The sequence below is a fragment of the Ahaetulla prasina genome, chromosome 5 (genome assembly GCF_028640845.1).
Source record: "Ahaetulla prasina isolate Xishuangbanna chromosome 5, ASM2864084v1, whole genome shotgun sequence".
In the NCBI taxonomy this organism is placed as follows: domain Eukaryota; kingdom Metazoa; phylum Chordata; class Lepidosauria; order Squamata; family Colubridae; genus Ahaetulla; species Ahaetulla prasina.
Genome location: NC_080543.1, coordinates 91962921 through 91982050, shown reverse-complemented (window position 1 = coordinate 91982050; position 19130 = coordinate 91962921). Strand labels below are relative to the sequence as shown.

Genomic DNA, 19130 nt, shown 5'->3' with positions numbered 1-19130 from the left:
TTTCAAACAGTGGGATTTAAGGTAACAATCTATTAGAAGCTGTCAAGCAAGAGCTAAATTGATTTTTCCGAGGTGTCATATGAAAAACTGGGACTGTTGTGGAAGGCGGAACTAAGAGGGATGTGAAGCAGTGGTGGGTTACTCCCGGTTCTGTTTGGTTCTTTAGAACCGGTAGTAAAAGCAGTGGGAGGCCTCATCCACCCGCCCGGACATAATTGATGATCTGCATATGCGCAGAAGCACACGCATGTGCGCTCCCGTTGCAAATGGTAGTAAAGGTAAATAGAACCCACCCCTGATATGAAGGTACATAAGCATGCACAGACACACACATATATTGAATTTAAAGTCACTTTCAAAATAAAAGTAAAAGAGCAGCCAAAGAGCTGGATGTAGTCCTGGAGACATAAAATGCCCAGGTCTGGCTAGATTCATCTGTGCAAAGGGAACAAACTTTTTTTTTTTAATTTTCCCTGTGGATGCTTGAATGTGGGAGAATTTGCACAAGCAAATTCTGTTAGTACTTTGGACAGATAAATCATTAAGGGAAGGTACCATATATACTCACGGATAAGTCCATTCATGGATAAGTTCTCATTTTTTTCAATTTGTCCGTTTTCATATTTCAATAAATACAATTTGTTTACTACTTGGCTTATCCAAGGGTGGGACATTTTTCATGGTACCAGTATTTTGGTTCTGTGTGTGTGTGTGTGTGTGTGTGTGTGTGTGTATTTTGGTTCCTAAAATTTTCAACTTATACAACATTTATGTGTTTAAAATAGCAACATGAATAAATATGTTTCACAAGAAAGGGGTTGTTTTCCAAGTGGCAATATCACTACAGTTGAGTGGCAAGCTCATGCTACACATTTTGTGAATGCATCCACGGCACTACCTCAAAACTCATATTTTTGTATGCTTTAACATTTTCAATATTTTAACAATGGTTTAACATTGAAAATTATGCTAAATACAGAAAACATGTATGCTCATTTCAAAACACAGCCTTAAGAATTGTAGAATACTTGGGATGTTTGAACTGTTGATAAATGATTATCATTGTTTTCTGTTCCTTCATTTAATAGTACAAGATACATCTTGAACACCAATAAAGAATGTGTAGCTCAGGGTTGAAATGAGGGGTCCTTGGTATTCTCTGAGCTTAGTTGTTTTCTTGCAGATATTTCATTACCCAAACTAGGTAACATCATCAGTGCCACCGTAGTAAGGAGTGGAATTTGCTCTCCTCAGTGAGGAGTCAGAGCAAAAACCTCTCTTAATAGCACTGTTACCTAATGAGTAATGTCTGCAAGAAAACTTAACTCAGAGAGGACCAAAGACCCCTCACATCTTGAAATTATTATGCAAGATTTGATCCTCTTTAGATATCAAATAATGGGGTAACTTGTTTAAGCAATACATTGACCTATTGAATTTATTTATATTCTAGATTATTGACAATTTATTTAAAAATGTGTTATTTAATACTGATGCTATTACAGCTTTCAAGCTCCACATTAAATATTTGAAAGATCAGATGAGACTCCAAAACTGTGACTATCAGAGCTTCCTGCTACCATCACATTCCCAAGCAAACACATAATTAGGTAAATAATTTTATTGCAGAAAATTAGGAAGATACAACAGGTCTGTGTGGAACACTGCACAATAATTCTGCTATATGATGTGTGATAGACTGACAGTCTGGTATTCCTCTTGTACCCTTTTCAAATTAACATTTTTGGCTGCTCTTTTCTTGGTTTTATTAAACTTTTCAGAGCCCTTTGACTGCACTTTTATATGATGGAGTTGATGAACTAGATATATTTAGTAACTTTTGGGATGAGGTTATATATCTTGTTTTTGTAAATCAACAAAGACCAGTTTAAGATATGACTTTTTACTTTTCAATAGCAAAAAAAGTACTTAATTTTTAATATTTAGTAAAAATCAGCTGCCAATTGCCTTAATGGAGATACATTTCAATATATTGCCCAACAAAGTCTACTATCACATTTTTGCCTGAAACTCAAAACTGTTCATGACTTTACTTACGAATTGGACACAAAGAATACATTATGAAGGCATTGCAAGACATCATTATATAATTCTGGAATGAAAACTTCTTTAGTTTCAACAACAGATTGTCTGTGTGTTTATCTGTCGATGTCCGTAGAGGACTTTTGGCCAGTTTTTAATACAATTTTCCAGGTCCATTTTCACTTTTAATTTTGTTACATACCACAGTTTAATGGCCATATAATTTTTTTCTGATAATTACCAATTAAGTAATGTATACAGTAATTATTTTGGGTCCCAAAACACACCTCAAAATTGGCTTTGGCTTATTTGTAGATGGGCTTATCCACAAGTATATAGGCTAAATACAATAAACTAAAAAAAAAAAAGAACATTTGGCCTTCATTCAAAATAATACTAGATAATACACATCCGTTACAATATGTCTCTCTTCACCCTTTTTGCAAATTCTGGAGCTGGAAAGTCAAATTCTTTCATTGTACCATCATCCTTTAAACCTGATCTAAATTAATAGAAAATTCTAATTTCTCTGATGTCATACTTAAATTTATTATTCAATATTCTAAATATCAATACCAATACGAACACTTCTAATAGCTACTTGTTTTTTAATAATACAGTGTAAAAGCATACAAATGCCATGTGGGAACATGAGTAAGATATCTTTCTTCAAATAATTAAAGACCCATACAACTGTTTCATCTAATGCCACATACATGTGCTACTTTACAAAGCATGTACATGACATTTTCCCCATAGCTTTCTACTTATTCTTAGAGGTGATCTATAATCATTAGCATCCCTATATGCACGCTGCTTAACCATTGCATTACTATTTTCAAGCTATGTTTTCTCCATATTCACAATGGGTTCCTATTTCAAACCATTTTACCATTTTTATAAAAGCATGATGAAAACTTCTGAAGGCCTATACAAGCATATCTTATTAAAAGAGTGATTATGTCCAAGAATCCAACTACAATACTCTCCCCCAACACACACCACAGGACAGCATTTTAAAATGTCTCACCATACTTGTTCTTTCCTTACTTTATCCCACTCCCCCTTTTTGTGCAGGTGGATATGCACATGCATAAATGCTACCCGAGATCAGTAAACCACATTTTATTGCATGGTGAGGCTGACCCTAAAACTCAAGATTTAGTAGTCATAAATTCGACACATAATTATGTTTATTGTTCACAGAATGCCCCAAATTGGAGAACACAAATGCTAGATGTTCAGCTGTGCAAACAGTACATAGTGCTTAAGTACAAGTGGAAAACACGATAGGCTAAATGAATATTTTTCATTTTTCAAAACATGATTTTTATGGTCCTTTTAAGACAGGACTTGAAACTTTTAGCTGATTTTCAGACAAAAGCAGATCAGCTTCCTTGGACCCTGAACTGTAGCTACTATAACCAACATCAAATACAAGACAAATCCAATGAACTGGACTGTCTGTTCTGATGCCAGTATAATGTACATCAGTTCACTGAAGGCAGTTTCTAGTCCTACTTAAACATGATCTGGCCCCGATAAATAAGACTGAGTAGGAATTTTTTTAAGTCAGTGGTCCATAATGGCAAGTTATTCTACATGATCTGTCAATTTAACTTACATTTCTAATAAAATTTTGTTTAAATGACTTTCTTGAACTCATCATACAACACAAGCACAAATGCACCACCCATGCCTCGAAGAACATTAGACCACGCGCCTTTGAAGAAAGCCTTTCCACCTTCATCTCTTGCAATCTTCTTCCAACAGTCAATTGTTCCGGAGTACATAATGTCAGCTGTGGGGAAAATAAATTGATTCTTTTGAATTACTTAGGTACAAACATAGCAAGATCCCAAGAAATAAAAAGTTACCCAGAATTCATCGTTTCAATAACACACCCACCAAATAGTTCTGTTACATTCATTTATTATAGGTGTTGTGGCCTGTTCCTCCAGCAGCCAAATCAGAGGCGACAGCGTGGGAGTCACTGTCAGCATCAGGGCAACCTGGGAGCTCCAAGGGGGAAGAGGGAATGGAGCTGGCAGAGAGACACACCAAGGTGGAGCCTGGGCCATCCATCAGCCCTCAGATAGGGAGTCAACAGCCCTAGGTCTGTAGGTGGCTGATGAGGAAGAGGAGGAACAGCTGGGTCCAGTGCCTGACAAATGTCTGCACAAAGGTAAAGAAGAGGAGAGCAGTAGAAAGCCATTGGCCAATCCTGGGGAAGGAACAGCCACCACTGCTAGAGAGGCCCCACCCTACTAGCACTGGGATAAAAGGCAGGGGGCAGAGATGAATAGGTGTGGCAGACAACTATTCATCTTCTGGCCAACCAGGCTTGTTAGCCTGCAAGAGAAACATTCCTAATAAAGGAATCTTTTGAGTTCACATCAGAGGGTTTGTTGTGTTTGAGGAGCTGGGTGAGAACAAGGAGATTGTGGGGGAGAAATCTCTGTTAGACAATATTTATTTAAGGGATACAGGTAAACAGCAGACCAGAAGTACAATTCCATTTACCAGAATGCAGCACATCTGTAGTGCAATTCAACTGAAGACATGATTCTATCAAGCTGCTAGCACTGAATGACTTAATACATACTTAAGTCTTAACCAATAACATTAACTGTGAATGAGGTTTATATTTAAACAGAGCACACAACACATCAATAGGGGGAAAAAAGCACCCCATCCTGTTTCAAAGTTTATAAGCAAGTTCTATTTACCTGCTTTACGCCCAGACTGCATCATCATTCGACGTCGCACTGTGTCAAAGGGATAGGAGACCACGCCAGCTACTGCAGTCACTGTTTGTGCAATCATCCAGCTTATCACAATATGAGTATTCCTAGGATCTGGCAACATACCTGTAATATAACAAAAATAAAATTTAGAAGCATCATTTAAGAGTGTCCAAAGGTATGTAAAATAAAATTAATAATAATATCAATTATTTTATTTACAACAGGATGAGCGTTTAATAAGCAGGTGATCATTCCACATCAATTACAGCTAGTGGTAATAGTAAAACCATGTTTAGTCTTATTTTTTCCACTTTAAGGAAAGATAACAAGACTTTCTTTAGCCAGGCATTTTTTAGCCTTAATAAAATAAAGAAGAGAATATAATTGAGCTGTGGAGTCCTTGGTGCCCCTGAACTTGTTTGTTTGCAGATGCTTCATTAGTCAACTCGGTAACATTGTCAATACCATTAATAAGTACTGATTATGTTACATAGTCGAGTAATGAAATGAAACCAAATTCAGAGAACCACAAGGTTTCTTCAGTTCAACAGAATATTTTAACTGTTTTTATTTATCTTATCTTTGAATTGTATGTCTAGGGGGGGTGGGGATCACAGAATCAGTATCAAAATAATAAACTATTTTGAGTGGATGCCACCCTCAAAATTTTGAAAATTGTTTTTGAGATTAGATATCAAGTCACTTTTCTTTCATTTCTGTATCTTAGCCCACTGAAATTTAAAAGGTCTTTCCAAATATCATACCACACAACTGATCATATTTTAGCAATTGAATCCCACGACTATAATCTTTACCAATCAGAAACATTTCAAAAGCGTATGCTAGGTTATTTGTCAAGATCAGCCTGAATATTTTACTTACCTTTTGCTGTATCATAGATTCCAAAATAAGCAGCTCTATAGATGATTATGCCCTGAACAGAGACATTGAAGCCTTGATATAAGCCACGCAGGCCATCAGACCTGAAGATTTTCATGAGACAATTTCCCAGACCTGTGAATTCTCTGTCAGCACCAGCTTTTCCAACATCAGCTGCCAGGCGGGTTCTCGCAAAATCCAAAGGATAGACAAAGCAGAGGGAGGTAGCTCCAGCTGCACCACCTGAGGCCAGGTTACCAGCAAAATATCTCCAGAACTGTGTATGTTTGTCTACTCCTCCTAAAAACACTTGCTTATACTTATCCTTGAAGGCAAAGTTCAGTGCCTGAGTTGGGAAGTATCTAATAACATTGGCAAAATTTCCACGCCAGAAGGACAACATTCCTTGCTCTTTGGGAATGCGGACTACACAATCAATGATTCCTTTGTAATGTTTATCAGCAGCAATCTGCTTACTTGCATGTTGCACCTATAAGAAAAGTTTTATAATAACTCTAAATTAGATGTATTTTTCTTTCTGAAGCAACATATGAAATTAAATTTATGATAGTGTGATCTGAATCTAAAAGGACAGGGTAGGAGCATTATGTGAGCGTAAGAAAGTACTGCTGCTTGGGAAAACTACCATTATTACATTTTATTGTCTTCGTAGTAACCGTAAACTTGTCAACAGTAACTTTGTAGTAACACATGGTAAGCTGCCTTGAAATCATTGATCTACCTAGTCCATTGTTAATGATACTGTCAGTGTTTTTCAAGATTTCAGGACAGACTTTTTCCAAACCCCTTAGAGATGGTATAAACATATCTGGACAGTTTCTGCATAGAAAAATTCAACCACCTTAAAATTTCTCTACACATTTCTCCCGTATGAGTTTTAAAAAGCCATGTAAATAATTTTACCTGATTTCAAAACCTACACAATTTTGAACAAAACTCATATACCTTTCTAAAGTCTAGGAATTTAGGACTCTCCTATTAATGCAGGTTGCAAAAACACTCAGAATATTATATTATTTTATCCTTTTTCATTCGTATTTGACATTATCCTTTGGAAGCAGTTCATATTCGCCTGGTGAACATGCAGCCATATAAATTGACTCAATAAATTCAGAATAAGTGATAAACTGCATGGAACGATATGTGTGAGTTTGGTAAAAAAGGAAAAAGAATGGCCTGCAAAAGGGGATAGTAATAACTTCGTCTCTATGGCTCAGAGACATCCTCTACTCTCCTAAACGGGAAGTAACAGCATTTAAAAATACAAGGCGGACGCCAGCCTACAACGAAACCAGCGACTAGGTAGCAAAGGGGCGGGGTTAATCCAACCGCCGCATTAGAAACGTGACTCCGCAGAGCCTTGCGCTTCTGCCAAGTCACGCGAGATATATAAGCGGGAAGAGACGAAAGCCCCAGCGCATCCTCTCCCTGTCTGCTAGGGACCTATACGTCTGTCGCCCTGTCAATCAAAGGCACGTCGCCGGAAGAAAAATGGCGGCCGGTTCCCACTTTCCTTCGTTCGACCTCTCTTGTTCCCGCCCTTTCTTCCAACTCAAAGGAGATCCAGCGGGAAACGCGAGCAGGGGACGGATGCGAATGCGAGTCAACGCCCTCGCCCACCCCACCCTACCCCAAGGATCCCGCTACCCGTTTTCCACCCGTCCCGGCTACCTCCTCCGGTCACGCGATTCAAAAGAAGGGAGACGATTTGACAGTGACCTGAAGCGGCCGCCACGCGGAGCGAGCGGTGCCTCCGTTGTCCCTACAGCAGAGCCGCTCCGTCCCCCTCTCTCTATAGCCGAGAGTCGTGGAGGGACGGAGGGTGCCCCCTCCCTAGAGCTTCTCTTCTCCTCCCCCCCCCCACGTCCCGCCACGCGCTCGGCGGGCCTGACCTGAAGCAAGAGCTTGACCCGCTCGATGGGGGCCACCGCCGTTTTGCTGATGGCTGCAGCGATGCCGCCCGCGAGGAAGTCCTTGGCGAAGGAGATGGCCTGCTCTGTCATGGCTGCAGGAGTAGATCGGAGCCGCCGGGTGGTACCGAAGGGAGGGGCTGGGAAACGGGGCGCTCTGTCGTTGCGGCCGCAGCGCAAGACACCGAAAGGGAAGGGCTGCCTCCGCTCGGGAGCTAAATGGCCGGCTCGGGAAGCTCCGCCCGCTGGGCGCCATTGGCGGGCCCGACGAAGAGAGGCGGGCTGTGCCGGACGGCTGCGTTTCCCTTCGGTCCCTCCGAGGCCTTCCTCGCCCTCTTCCCAGCTGAGGTGCCTTTGAATGGGAGGAAGCCGAGGATGTGGAGCCACGTGGAGGGCAAGTCAAGACGCCTCTCCCCCCCCCCCCCCACTAAGATTGCGGCCCTCGGGGGAAGCAGCTCCAGACGGTTCGGGCGGCGGCGGCGGCTAACATTTATTTTTAAAGGTACATTGGATGCATTCGGGTTTGCTTCCAGGTCAGTCTTTGGTATCCCGTGACTGTAATCGAAACGGATTCGAAGTCATCCCGCTAACCAGTTTATTATGACCCCTTCGATTGGAGTCAGTTACTGAGTTGATCCTTAGATGGCTGCTGTTGCCGTTAGTTCCCACGTTTATACCCAAACACGACCTTCAAGTAATAAAGTGGATAATAGCAGAAGGAACGGAGTATTACAACGTTACAGTACTGCTTGTGAGCTACTGCAGTCCATTATAAACTGTTGCAAATATTGGATATTTTCTTTTTCCCTGGTAGCTATTAGTTGCTACAAAGATATATTTCTACTTTGATAGTGAATTTGTTTTCTCCATCAACTGGGACAGTTAAAACATTTAGGAATATTTACAGAACTCATATCTATTTATCTTACTTTCCTTATCTTTCTCCTGTGCTATCTTATTAATGCAGAGTTCAGGAAAGCCATAGGTTGAATTAATACAGTACTATGTCCCTCTACCAAGATGTAGCCTTTGGTGAATAAAATTAATCCGAAATTTCTTCTAAAAGAATTTTGGAGTTGGAGGAACACCAAAGTTTTGCTAAAGAATTAGAAGGGAATCCCAGTCCCAATGTTTAATAAAGTCTTACATTTATTGAAACCATTGTAGGAAGGGAACTTCACCTAGGCAGTGTTGAGCAAAGGGAAACCAAGCCAGGGAGCATCATAATAACAAAAGACAGTGACTCAGAATTAAATCTGGCCAGGGAAAAACCCACAAAATACAGAAACATCAAGGCTGTTTAAGAGCAATTTACTAAAGACAATACCAAGACATACAGGAAAGGAAATAATCAGGTCATACAGACACAGAATAAAGAAATAGATTAGCTCAAGTAAAAGACAAGATTCAATCACAAGCCTAACAAATAGATTAACTCCAGGCAAAGCACATGAAAAACAACTAACCGGAGGGAGAATGCTTGAGAACACTTGAGGTAATCAAATCGTTAGAATGAACAGATTAAACCGGAACACACACCTGAACATGAAACCCACCCACATTAAAATAATCAGCAAGACAAAACACAGAAAACTTAGCAAGCACATACACAAAAGAGAAACCCATCAAGCGCTCCCAAAACAAAAAAATGTAAAGGGAAAAGGGGTATAAAAAGTGTACACTTACTGTATATGGTTGTCAGCTCCCAGGAACGCTGGTCCATGCAGCTTGCTGGATTCGTCTTCCTGCAAAATAAAGAAACCTTGCTTTCATGCAGCTCGCTTCCATCTCAATTCTTCTAATACATCGGCAACGCTCCTATCTGCTGGAGAGGCTCTCCCAGCCGGGAAATTCGAACCCATTCGGGGAACGATCTATCACCATAACAGTTTCATCTTTAACTTTGTCTTGAAAGAGGCATGATATTATACCTTGAATTTATAATAAGTGTTCACCCATTGAAAACATGTCAAGGCCTGAAAATAAAAGGAAATAGGTAATGAGGACAAATGGTAATAACTTTTTGCAACCCACTGCTTTCTTTTTATAAGACCACATATTGAAATTTGCTGAAAATTGTCTATCAAGGTAAAATTCTTAGTAGAATTAACTGTAAATGATCTACAGATAGTCCTTGACTTACAATCAATTTCTGGTGCTAAGCAAGACAGTTGTTAAGTGAGTTTTGCCCCATTTTATGACTTTTCTTGCTACAGTTGTTAAGTGAATCACTGCTGTTAAGTTGGTAACACAGTTATTAAGTGAATCTGGTTCCCCCATTGACTTGGCTTGTTAAGTTGCAAAAAAGGGAACGTATTACCCTGGGACACTGCAGCCATCATAAATATAAGCTAGTTGCCAAGGATCTGAATTTTGATCATGTGACCATGGGGATGCTTCAAGTGTAAAAAATGATTGTAAGTAATGTTTTTCAGTGCCTTTTTAACTTCCAACTAGTCACTAAACAAATTGTTGTGAGTTGAAGACTACCTATACTCCATCACAATGATTTCTTGATTTTATTATTCTTTGCACTAATCACAATCAAGCCTTTAGTCACTGAGTATACTTTTCTAACAGAAATTTGGCTCATTGGTACTTAATATTGTGATGCTTCTTTTGGTGTAACTGATCTTACCAAGTGCCTAGACTACAGAATAGGCTTGTTAAGGGACACAAATTTTCATGTATTATTGACTAAATGTTAATTTGTATTTCCTTTGAGTTATATACATGCTGAAAAATTAAACATTGGAAACATCTGAGAAGACTTCTTTTTTCTAACAAGTTTGATTCTTGATTTCTAATTGTTTTGTAACAATATTTTTTTTGTATGTGTGTAGACAAACTATATGCTTTTTCTAGATTTCTAGATTATACATCATATAGTCCAGGGGTGTCAAACTCAAGGCCAACGTGATTGGATCCAGCCCGCATGGCCTTTCTGGAAATCGTAAGGGGCCGGCCCGTGTCGCTTAGACCCGGCCCACGCTATCCTGGAGGGCACGCAGGAAGCAGGCCAGCGTTGCCTCGTCCATCATTTGCCCCTTAGCCCCCATCACCTCCCCTTCCTTGCTGATCAGGAACGCAGCCACCATTGCTGCCACTGTCAGCAGCCTGCTCTCCCCAGGAGATGGCAGCCCTGCGGCTTCTCCCTCCTCACTGCCCCCACTGTGCCAGCCCTCCACCTGGGTGGCCAGCCTGCTTCTCCAGCCGCTGTCCCATGATTCTCGTGCAACCCTACCTGCTATGCTCCTGGCAGTGGTGGCAGCCCCCTGCTCGGGGAGAGGGTGAGGCGGGGCACACTGCGGCTACTGGGTAGCCCTGAGGCAGAGGCTGGAGCAGCTGCTGCTGCCAGGTGCGGAACAGGCAGGGGAGCACAAGAATCATGGAGTAGTGGCTGAAGGGATAGGCTGGTTACCCAGGTGAAGGGCTGGGGAGGAGGGGCAGCTGCTGGGGAGCCCCAAGGCTATGGCTGGAGCGGAGCAGGCTGGAGAGCACAAGAATGGAGACTCAGATGCAACTTTTCCAAGCACTCATCAAACAAGAGGGACTGTTCAGGCTGGGGTGGGGGGGGAGAGGGGAAGGGGAGATGTGATTTCGCAGGCTTGTAAGCTATCAACGGAATCTGAGCCAGCAACAAACAGAACATGGCTGTGAAATGCAGGTTTAGGTCGCATCAATCAATATGCAAGCTGGAAATCCCTGAAGGAGACCCCAACCGTCCTCTGCCCGGGCACTTTAGGGACAGCAGATAAGAAAGGACAATATGAGCAACTACATGCTAGATGGAAGGAAGATCAGAAAATTGGTATAGAGCAGAACGAGGGAAATTTGGTAAAGCAAATTAGAAATCAGTCTCGGGAGCATATAAAGAGATTGTATAATGTGTTACTTGAAATAGATTCTGAAAGGGACTTGGTAAAGGACTATATGATAAAGTGGGCACAAAATTTTCAAGAGCCAATATTATTGGAAACTTGGGGAAAAAATTGGGTTAGAAATGTTAAATTCACGCAGGCACAGAATTTGAGGGAAAATTTTTATAAAATGTTTTATAGATGGCATTTAGATCCTAAGAAATTATCGTGTATGTATCCAGATATGCAAGCAGAATGTTGGAGATGTAATTGTGATGACGCTACATATTTTCATATTTGGTGGACTTGTAAGTATATAAAGGCCTTTTGGATAAAAATTTGGTGGATTTTACAAAATGTTTTGAAAAAGAAGATAAAGTTCCTGCCGCAATTTTTTCTGTTGGGAATTATTACGGACTGTATAGTAATTGAGACTAAATTGATTTTAAATCTAATAACAGCAGGAAGATTACTAATAGGACAGTACTGGAAGAAAAAAGAAAGGAGAAAGCACTGGACGAGTTCTGTTTGGTGAGCCCCACAAGGCGGAGGAATCCGCCTTCCATCTTGGCTCCGCGGAGGGGATGGGATAAGGAGGGGGTATCTGCAGGCTCACACGAGAAGCCACCATGCACTTTGCACACACACACCCAGCCCTGCCATCAATTGAGTGCTTTGGAGCTGCCTTTGTGTTCACAGAGGGTGAGATGGGCGGTATCCCTGCCAGAGAAGAAGGCTTGGCCAGAGACAATCTGGCACGACAGCAGACATGCCACTACTAGCTGCTCTTGGAGCTGCAGGGGCTAGTGAAAGAGTTGCCAGGATGGGGGGTGAGGAGGGGCGGTAGAGGAAGGGGAAGGGGCTTCGTGCAGTGCAGCGGGACAGGCTGATGGACACTTTGCATGCTTTGCCCTGGGCACCAGCCCCCTCTGACTTCCGGGTTATTCCCGCAACGTCCATGAGAGGTGGTGGAGGCCAAGAGGGAGGCTAGTTTGTGGGACACAGCAAGGTCATGCCCATTTGGAGATCAGCCATTCGCCTTTAGGCCTCTAAAATGGAGGCAAATTTAAGGAAGAGCAGCTTCTGGAGAGCCTAACGTGATCTTTTCCAGAAAGGTATTTAAAAAAAAACAAAAAAACTTCTGCCCCCTTGCCTCCCCTTCTCCATCTTCCTTTCCCCCTCCCCATCCTTTCTTTACTTTCTTTCCCATCCCCATCCCCCCCCGATCCTGATCCTCACCCTCCCCTTTAGCCTGTCTCTCACCCTCTCGCCCTCACCCCCAACCTAAATCTAACCTAAACTCTCATCCTCACTCTGAGAGGGAGTTGCAAAAGGAAGGAAGCTTCCCCAGAGTCCAGGAGCCCCACTGATTAGCAGCTTATCTCTAGGAAGGTATCTTCCCTCTAATAACTAACAGAAGTTATGACAGTAACCGACCTTTTAGCCTGCAGGAATGAAGGCCTCTCTTCTCCTATCAGAGGGCACCTGCTCCTCCACCTTTGTGACCTACACCTGTGCCACACAAAGGTGTCTAAGAAGCTACCAAACTGATCACTAAAGCTTAAAAAATTGTCATTTTATGCAAGGTAGCGATAACACTTTAGATGTGGATCGCCTCTTGCTACCGTGTTTCCCCGAAAATAAGACCCTGTCTTTATTTTTTTGAACCCTGAAATAAGCGCTTGGCTTTATTGCCATGTGCTTAAAAGCCCGATTGGGCTTATTATCGGGGGATGTCTTTGGGGGAAACGGTATAAATCAAGGGTACCAAACTCAAGGCCCCCAAGCCACGCCCAGTCAGCTGTGACCACCCCAGCCATGCCCCTTCACCTCCTCCACTCCCTGGAGGACAACCACAATGCTGATCCGGCCCTCAATGAAATTGAGTTTAACACCCCAGATATAGGCTACTATGTTCATTGCCCATATGGGCATTTTTAAAAAAATGATTTTTATAGATGTGAAACACAAAACCTTGCACTTAATCCAATTTAATTTACTCTATTTTATGTCTTTCTAATCAACTGGCTGTCCTACACATTTCAGTTATTTGTGTTTTCTCCATTACTAAGTTATCTCATTCTGATGTGGGATCGACTCAAACTGGCCTTCCAGAGCAGTTCCAAATTGAATTTTGGATCCAGTCTTAAAATAGGCTAGGAAGTCTCTTCACCCCCTCAGGAAAATGTGTAAATTAAGCATGTTCAAAGAAAGAAATGTAGCCTTCTTCAAATTTGACTTCTTGCTGACTTTAAGGACAAGCCCATGTAAATAATTACTGACTGAAATATGAAAGTAGTTTGCCTAAATTAAATGTGTTTTTCAACTTCTGCATTTAATTACAACTGGTGTTTTCCCATCACGGACCCAATAATAGTCATTAACCAGAGCATTTCCATTTTATAATCTGGCCTGGATTATTGCAAACAGCGACCAAGATAATCTATTTTCCTTTTTCAAATTGTCTTGACAGCTTCCCCAAAGAAGGGGATTGGAGAGCACGGGAAGATGGTTGAAAATATTGGAATAAGGAAGAATTGTTGAAGAGAGAGCACACTGTTTGGAGGTTCTTGTTTCCTGATCTTTAAATACACATGTTGTATAGAACTAATGGCTAGACTCTTCCCCAGCTTTTCTTACCTGACCAGAGATGAAGAGGAGAGAACCTCAACAGCACTCCTTAGCAATCAGACACCAGAGGCCATCTCCACCACAACTGTTACCAGTTAGAAGTGGCACTTCTTGCAAGGTCCTTCCTTCCTTCTCTGGCTGTTCTTGGTGATGTAGCAAAAAATTCATCTCCCTTCAGGGGAGGTTAAGGGCAAAGTGGATTAATAGTGAAATTTGACAGGTTAGGTCAGGGCTGTCAAACTCATGGCCCACAGGCCGGATGCATCATGCACTGGCCACGCCCATGCCGTTTAGTGAAGGGAGAAAAATTTCTGATACGTCACATGATGCCGCCGCGCTGCGAGTTTGACACCCAGGGGTTAGGTTACTACAGAAAACAATAATTATGGCAGCAGTTTCGCACTGTCTAGTTTGCATGTTTTTGCCTGTTGAATTTTCTTCAAATGGAAGGGCATTTGTTTGCATAGAAACATGACTTCAGAATAGAGCCCTATTGTGCAGTAGGACAGCAAATGTGCTGGCATTTTAACCATTTAATTATGTAGCCTCTGAATTAGTTGTGTTTTTTTTTATTCTGAAGAGACAACTGGTAATATAGAGTGAGAATATGAATGTTTAATAGCTCTTCATTTGAAAATATGTTCAGAATGTTAGCATGTTTAAGCAAGCTTGGAGTCAATCATTTGTTCCTGGAGTTGTACAAATCTGTATTTAATTTAGAAGTCATTATGGATAAGGTACCACATATAAGGAACTATAGTCTTAGTGCTCCTTAGAAATTACGTTTTTCCGGTGGGCTCAGTCATAACATGTATCAGGCACAAACCCAGAGATAACAAGATCAAATCAATCCCAATCTTTTATTTGCTTAGAGATTCTAGGATGTGGCTATCCTGATAGCATTTAAACTTATATACCACTTCACAGTGCTTTACAGCCCTCTCTAAGCGGTTTACAGAGTCAGCATATTGCCGCCAACAATCTGGGTCCTCATTTTACTAGCTTCAGTCTGAGGCTGAATCAACCTTGAGCCGGTGAGAGTCAAACTGCTGGCAGTCGGCAGCCTGCAATACTACATTCTAACCACCGCACTACCATGGCTCACTTGATCCTCCCTCTCCTCCACCAGCTGAGGTCTGCAGTCTCTTAATCCAAGCCTCTTTCTGGGAAAGCTCTGTTGCCAAAATTCTCCCCCACTGCTTCTGCAGATGCATATTCTATCACATCATCAGTACTTTGCCATGTGGCTTATTTATTAAACCTGACCACACATTGAATAAGTGTAATCACTATCACCAAACCTGTATGTATGTGTTGGGAGACGGGGAATAGATTCCTTTTATGTTTTCTTATAATATTTCTTGGATTTTACTATTACAAAATAGGGCCATTGGACTATAGAATTGAAATCCTACTAAAATCTATACAGTTCCTGATACCTCAAATGTGCCTTTTCAGGAGGCAACTGGACTTTCTTGTTTTTTTGTTTTGAAGACATTTCGCTTTTCATGAAATCCTTTCTGTTATGTATTAACAGTTGTGCCTTTAAATATTTGGGCGGGAAATCAGCACGTTGCTGATTGGACGAAGCCTCCAGCAGAACTGTATAAAAGGAGAGGTTTTTCCCCCAGCCTGCTGCTGGGTTCACCCTATATTAAAGAGCTGTTGTCACTACCCTGGTCTCCAGCCTCGTTACTTCCCGAACTTAACATTGGCGACGAAGGTGGGATCTCGAGGCTAAGGAGAACCAGAACCGAGCTGAAGCACGCTAGTCCCGAACCCAGCAAACTCAGGGCAGAAACGGGAGATGGCAACACGCCACCCGCACCGCATAACCCGGCAAGGAGAAATGGGAACATATGACCCGCTTCAAAGCTTTCTAGAAGCCAACGAACTACAGGATCCCGATAACAAAGCGGGCTTATTTCCTAAGCCATTGCGGGCCGGAGGTAATCGAGATTGCGGAAGCCCTGGCAGAGCCAACGCCGATACAATCGGTATCGTGGCCGACTCTGCAGACTTTACTGAAGAACCATTTCGCACAACGCCGCCCAAATACGTGCAGCGGTTTGAATTGAGAACGATAGACAGATGGAGGGCGAGTCCATCGGTGACTACATGGCCGCTAAGAAGAGCGCCCAAGGACTGCGGATACCGAGACTTAGACGGTGCTACTCGAGCAACTCATCCGAGGGGTCAGGACATCCGCCACGGCGACGACTGCTAGCCAGGAGCAACCTGATTTAGCCACCGCCTGGACGAGGCCAGAGCACACGAAATGTCTACTAAAGCAGCAGAGACTCTGCAAAAGCCTCTTCAATCCAAGGCGAAGCGCAGCAACGCCAGTACACCAGGAGGAGATTCAGTCCGAATCCGAAGGTGAGGGCGAGGATGAGGAAGGGTCTGCCGGACCGAGAAACGCGACACTGAGGACCGTGACGACGCGGAAGCTGCGGAGGGCAGCATCAGCGCCAACGCTGCAGGTTTAAAGACGCAACATGCCGGCGGTGTGGGAAGAAAGGACACTAGCTCAGGTTTGCAGAGCGCCCAACCTTCCCGCCGAAAATTCAAATCGAATCAAAGCGGAACCGGAAAGGCGGCCCGCGATTGGTTCAAACAAGAAAGGCGAAGTCTAACCAAACGACTGTCATTATAGGCGCGCCTCAACCAAAGTGGAAAAGAAGATTTTCACAAAGCCCAAGATCGAGGGAGTACGGTGCAGGCTTGAAGTGGACACGGATCAGCGATCACCATCATGTCCTGGGACACCCTGGCGAAGTCGCTGCCGTCCGTCGGCGCCATCTGCAAGCACAGCGGCTACGAGTGCCACGACTACCAGGGAATCGCATCCCTGTTCGAGGACCACCTCCGTCCGAGTCGAGTACGGCCCTCACAAAAGACCCTGCCCATCACGATCGCCGAAGGAACTCTGCCCAGTCTGTTGGGACTAGACTGGTTTCGCCCTGGGCATGGGAGTGACTGGCATCTACAGAAGTGACTGCAATTTGAAAGACATTCTCTTTAACGAGTTCAAGATGTCTTCAAGGACTGCCTGGGCAAGTACAAGGGGACCCCTATTTCCTTCAACTTAGACCCCAGGTAGCCCCCATTAGGCTTAAGGCGAGGAGAGTCCTTTGCCCTAAAACCAAAATTGATAAGGAGCTGGACAAGCTCATAAATCAGGGGTTTTGGTGCCAGTCGATCACGCAAAGTGGGAGACGCCAATCGTCACCCCATCAAATCGGACGGGTCAATTAGAATTTGCGCTGACTACAAGGCGACGCTTAACAAAGCCTTACAGAAAAGCGCTACCGTTCCCGTAGTGCAACATTTATTGCACTCCTTGGGGCAAGGGCAAGTCTTTGCAAAGTTAGACTTGGCCCAAGCCTACCAACAACTGCCAGTAGACGCCCGCACAGCCAAGCCCAAACGATTGGACGCACAGGGGGCATTCAAGTGCACCCGATTGCAATTTGGGGTTAGTGTGGCACCAGGGCTGTTCCAAAACCTGATGGAACGACTACTGCAAGGGCTCCCAGGGTAGTTCCTACTGATGATGTCCTAATTTCAGGGAAAACATGGAGGAATTGGGGAGCGGTTAAGAAAGGTCTTGAGCATTTTCCAGAAAGGTATTTAAAAAAACAAAAAACTTCTGCCCCCTTGCCTCCCCTTCTCCATCTTCCTTTCCCCCTCCCCATCCTTTCTTTACTTTCTTTCCCATCCCCATCCCCCCCCCCTCCTGATCCTCACCCCCCCCTTTTGCCCGTCTCTCACCCTCTCGCCCTCCCCCCCCACCTAAATCTAACCTAAACTCTCATCCTCACTCTGAGAGGGAGTTGCAAAAGGAAGGAAGCTTCCCCAGAGTCCAGGAGCCCCACTGATTAGCAGCTTATCTCTAGGAAGGTATCTTCCCTCTAATAACTAACAGAAGTTATGACAGTAACCGACCTTTTAGCCTGCAGGAATGAAGGCCTCTCTTCTCCTATCAGAGGGCACCTGCTCCTCCACCTTTGTGACCTACACCTGTGCCACACAAAGGTGTCTAAGAAGCTACCAAACTGATCACTAAAGCTTAAAAAATTGTCATTTTATGCAAGGTAGCGATAACACTTTAGATGTGGATCGCCTTGCTACCGTGTTTCCCGAAAATAAGACCCTGTCTTTATTTTTGAACCCTGAAATAAGCGCTTGGCTTTATTGCCATGTGCTTAAAAGCCGATTGGGCTTATTATCGGGGGATGTCTTTGGGGGAAACGGTATAAATCAAGGGTACCAAACTCAAGGCCCCCAAGCCACGCCCAGTCAGCTGTGACCACCCCAGCCATGCCCCTTCACCTCCTCCACTCCCTGGAGGACAACCACAATGTTGATCCGCCCTCAATGAAATTGAGTTTAACACCCCAGATATAGGCTACTATGTTCATTGCCCATATGGGCATTTTTAAAAAAATGATTTTTATAGATGTGAAACACAAAACCTTGCACTTAATCCAATTTAATTTACTCTATTTTATGTCTTTCTAATCAACTGGCTGTCCTACACATTTCAGTTATTTGTGTTTTCTCCATTACTAAGTTATCTCATTCTGATGTGGGATCGACTCAAACTGGCCTTCCAGAGCAGTTCCAAATTGAATTTTGGATCCAGTCTTAAAATAGGCTAGGAAGTCTCTTCACCCCCTCAGGAAAATGTGTAAATTAAGCATGTTCAAAGAAAGAAATGTAGCCTTCTTCAAATTTGACTTCTTGCTGACTTTAAGGACAAGCCCATGTAAATAATTACTGACTGAAATATGAAAGTAGTTTGCCTAAATTAAATGTGTTTTTCAACTTCTGCATTTAATTACAACTGGTGTTTTCCCATCACGGACCCAATAATAGTCATTAACCAGAGCATTTCCATTTTATAATCTGGCCTGGATTATTGCAAACAGCGACCAAGATAATCTATTTTCCTTTTTCAAATTGTCTTGACAGCTTCCCCAAAGAAGGGGATTGGAGAGCACGGGAAGATGGTTGAAAATATTGGAATAAGGAAG

The 19130-nt window shown here is 42.9% G+C and overlaps 1 protein-coding gene across 1 annotated transcript; it reads right to left on the bottom strand.

Moving 5' to 3' along the window:
- Positions 1-3218: 3218 nt before the first annotated feature.
- On the bottom strand, positions 3219-7888 carry SLC25A6 (solute carrier family 25 member 6). The gene is made up of 4 exons (XM_058186534.1): positions 7583-7888; positions 5673-6159; positions 4773-4913; positions 3219-3844 (listed from the first exon to the last, which is right to left on the bottom strand). Exons 1-4 carry the CDS (start codon positions 7691-7693, stop codon positions 3687-3689), a joined length of 897 nt encoding a protein of 298 aa, XP_058042517.1. The 5' UTR covers positions 7694-7888; the 3' UTR covers positions 3219-3686.
- Positions 7889-19130: the final 11242 nt, after the last annotated feature.

Bases quoted from the DNA above. Each gene is read 5' to 3' on its own strand.
- SLC25A6 (XM_058186534.1), bottom strand. From the start codon at position 7,693: ATGACAGAGCAGGCCATCTCCTTCGCCAAGGACTTCCTCGCGGGCGGC. The intron at 4,914-5,672 runs GTAAGTAAAATA...GTTATATTACAG, and splicing joins AATCTATGATACAGCAAAAG to GTATGTTGCCAGATCCTAGG. The intron at 3,845-4,772 runs GTAAATAGAACT...TTTTCCCCACAG, and splicing joins GCAGTCTGGGCGTAAAGCAG to CTGACATTATGTACTCCGGA.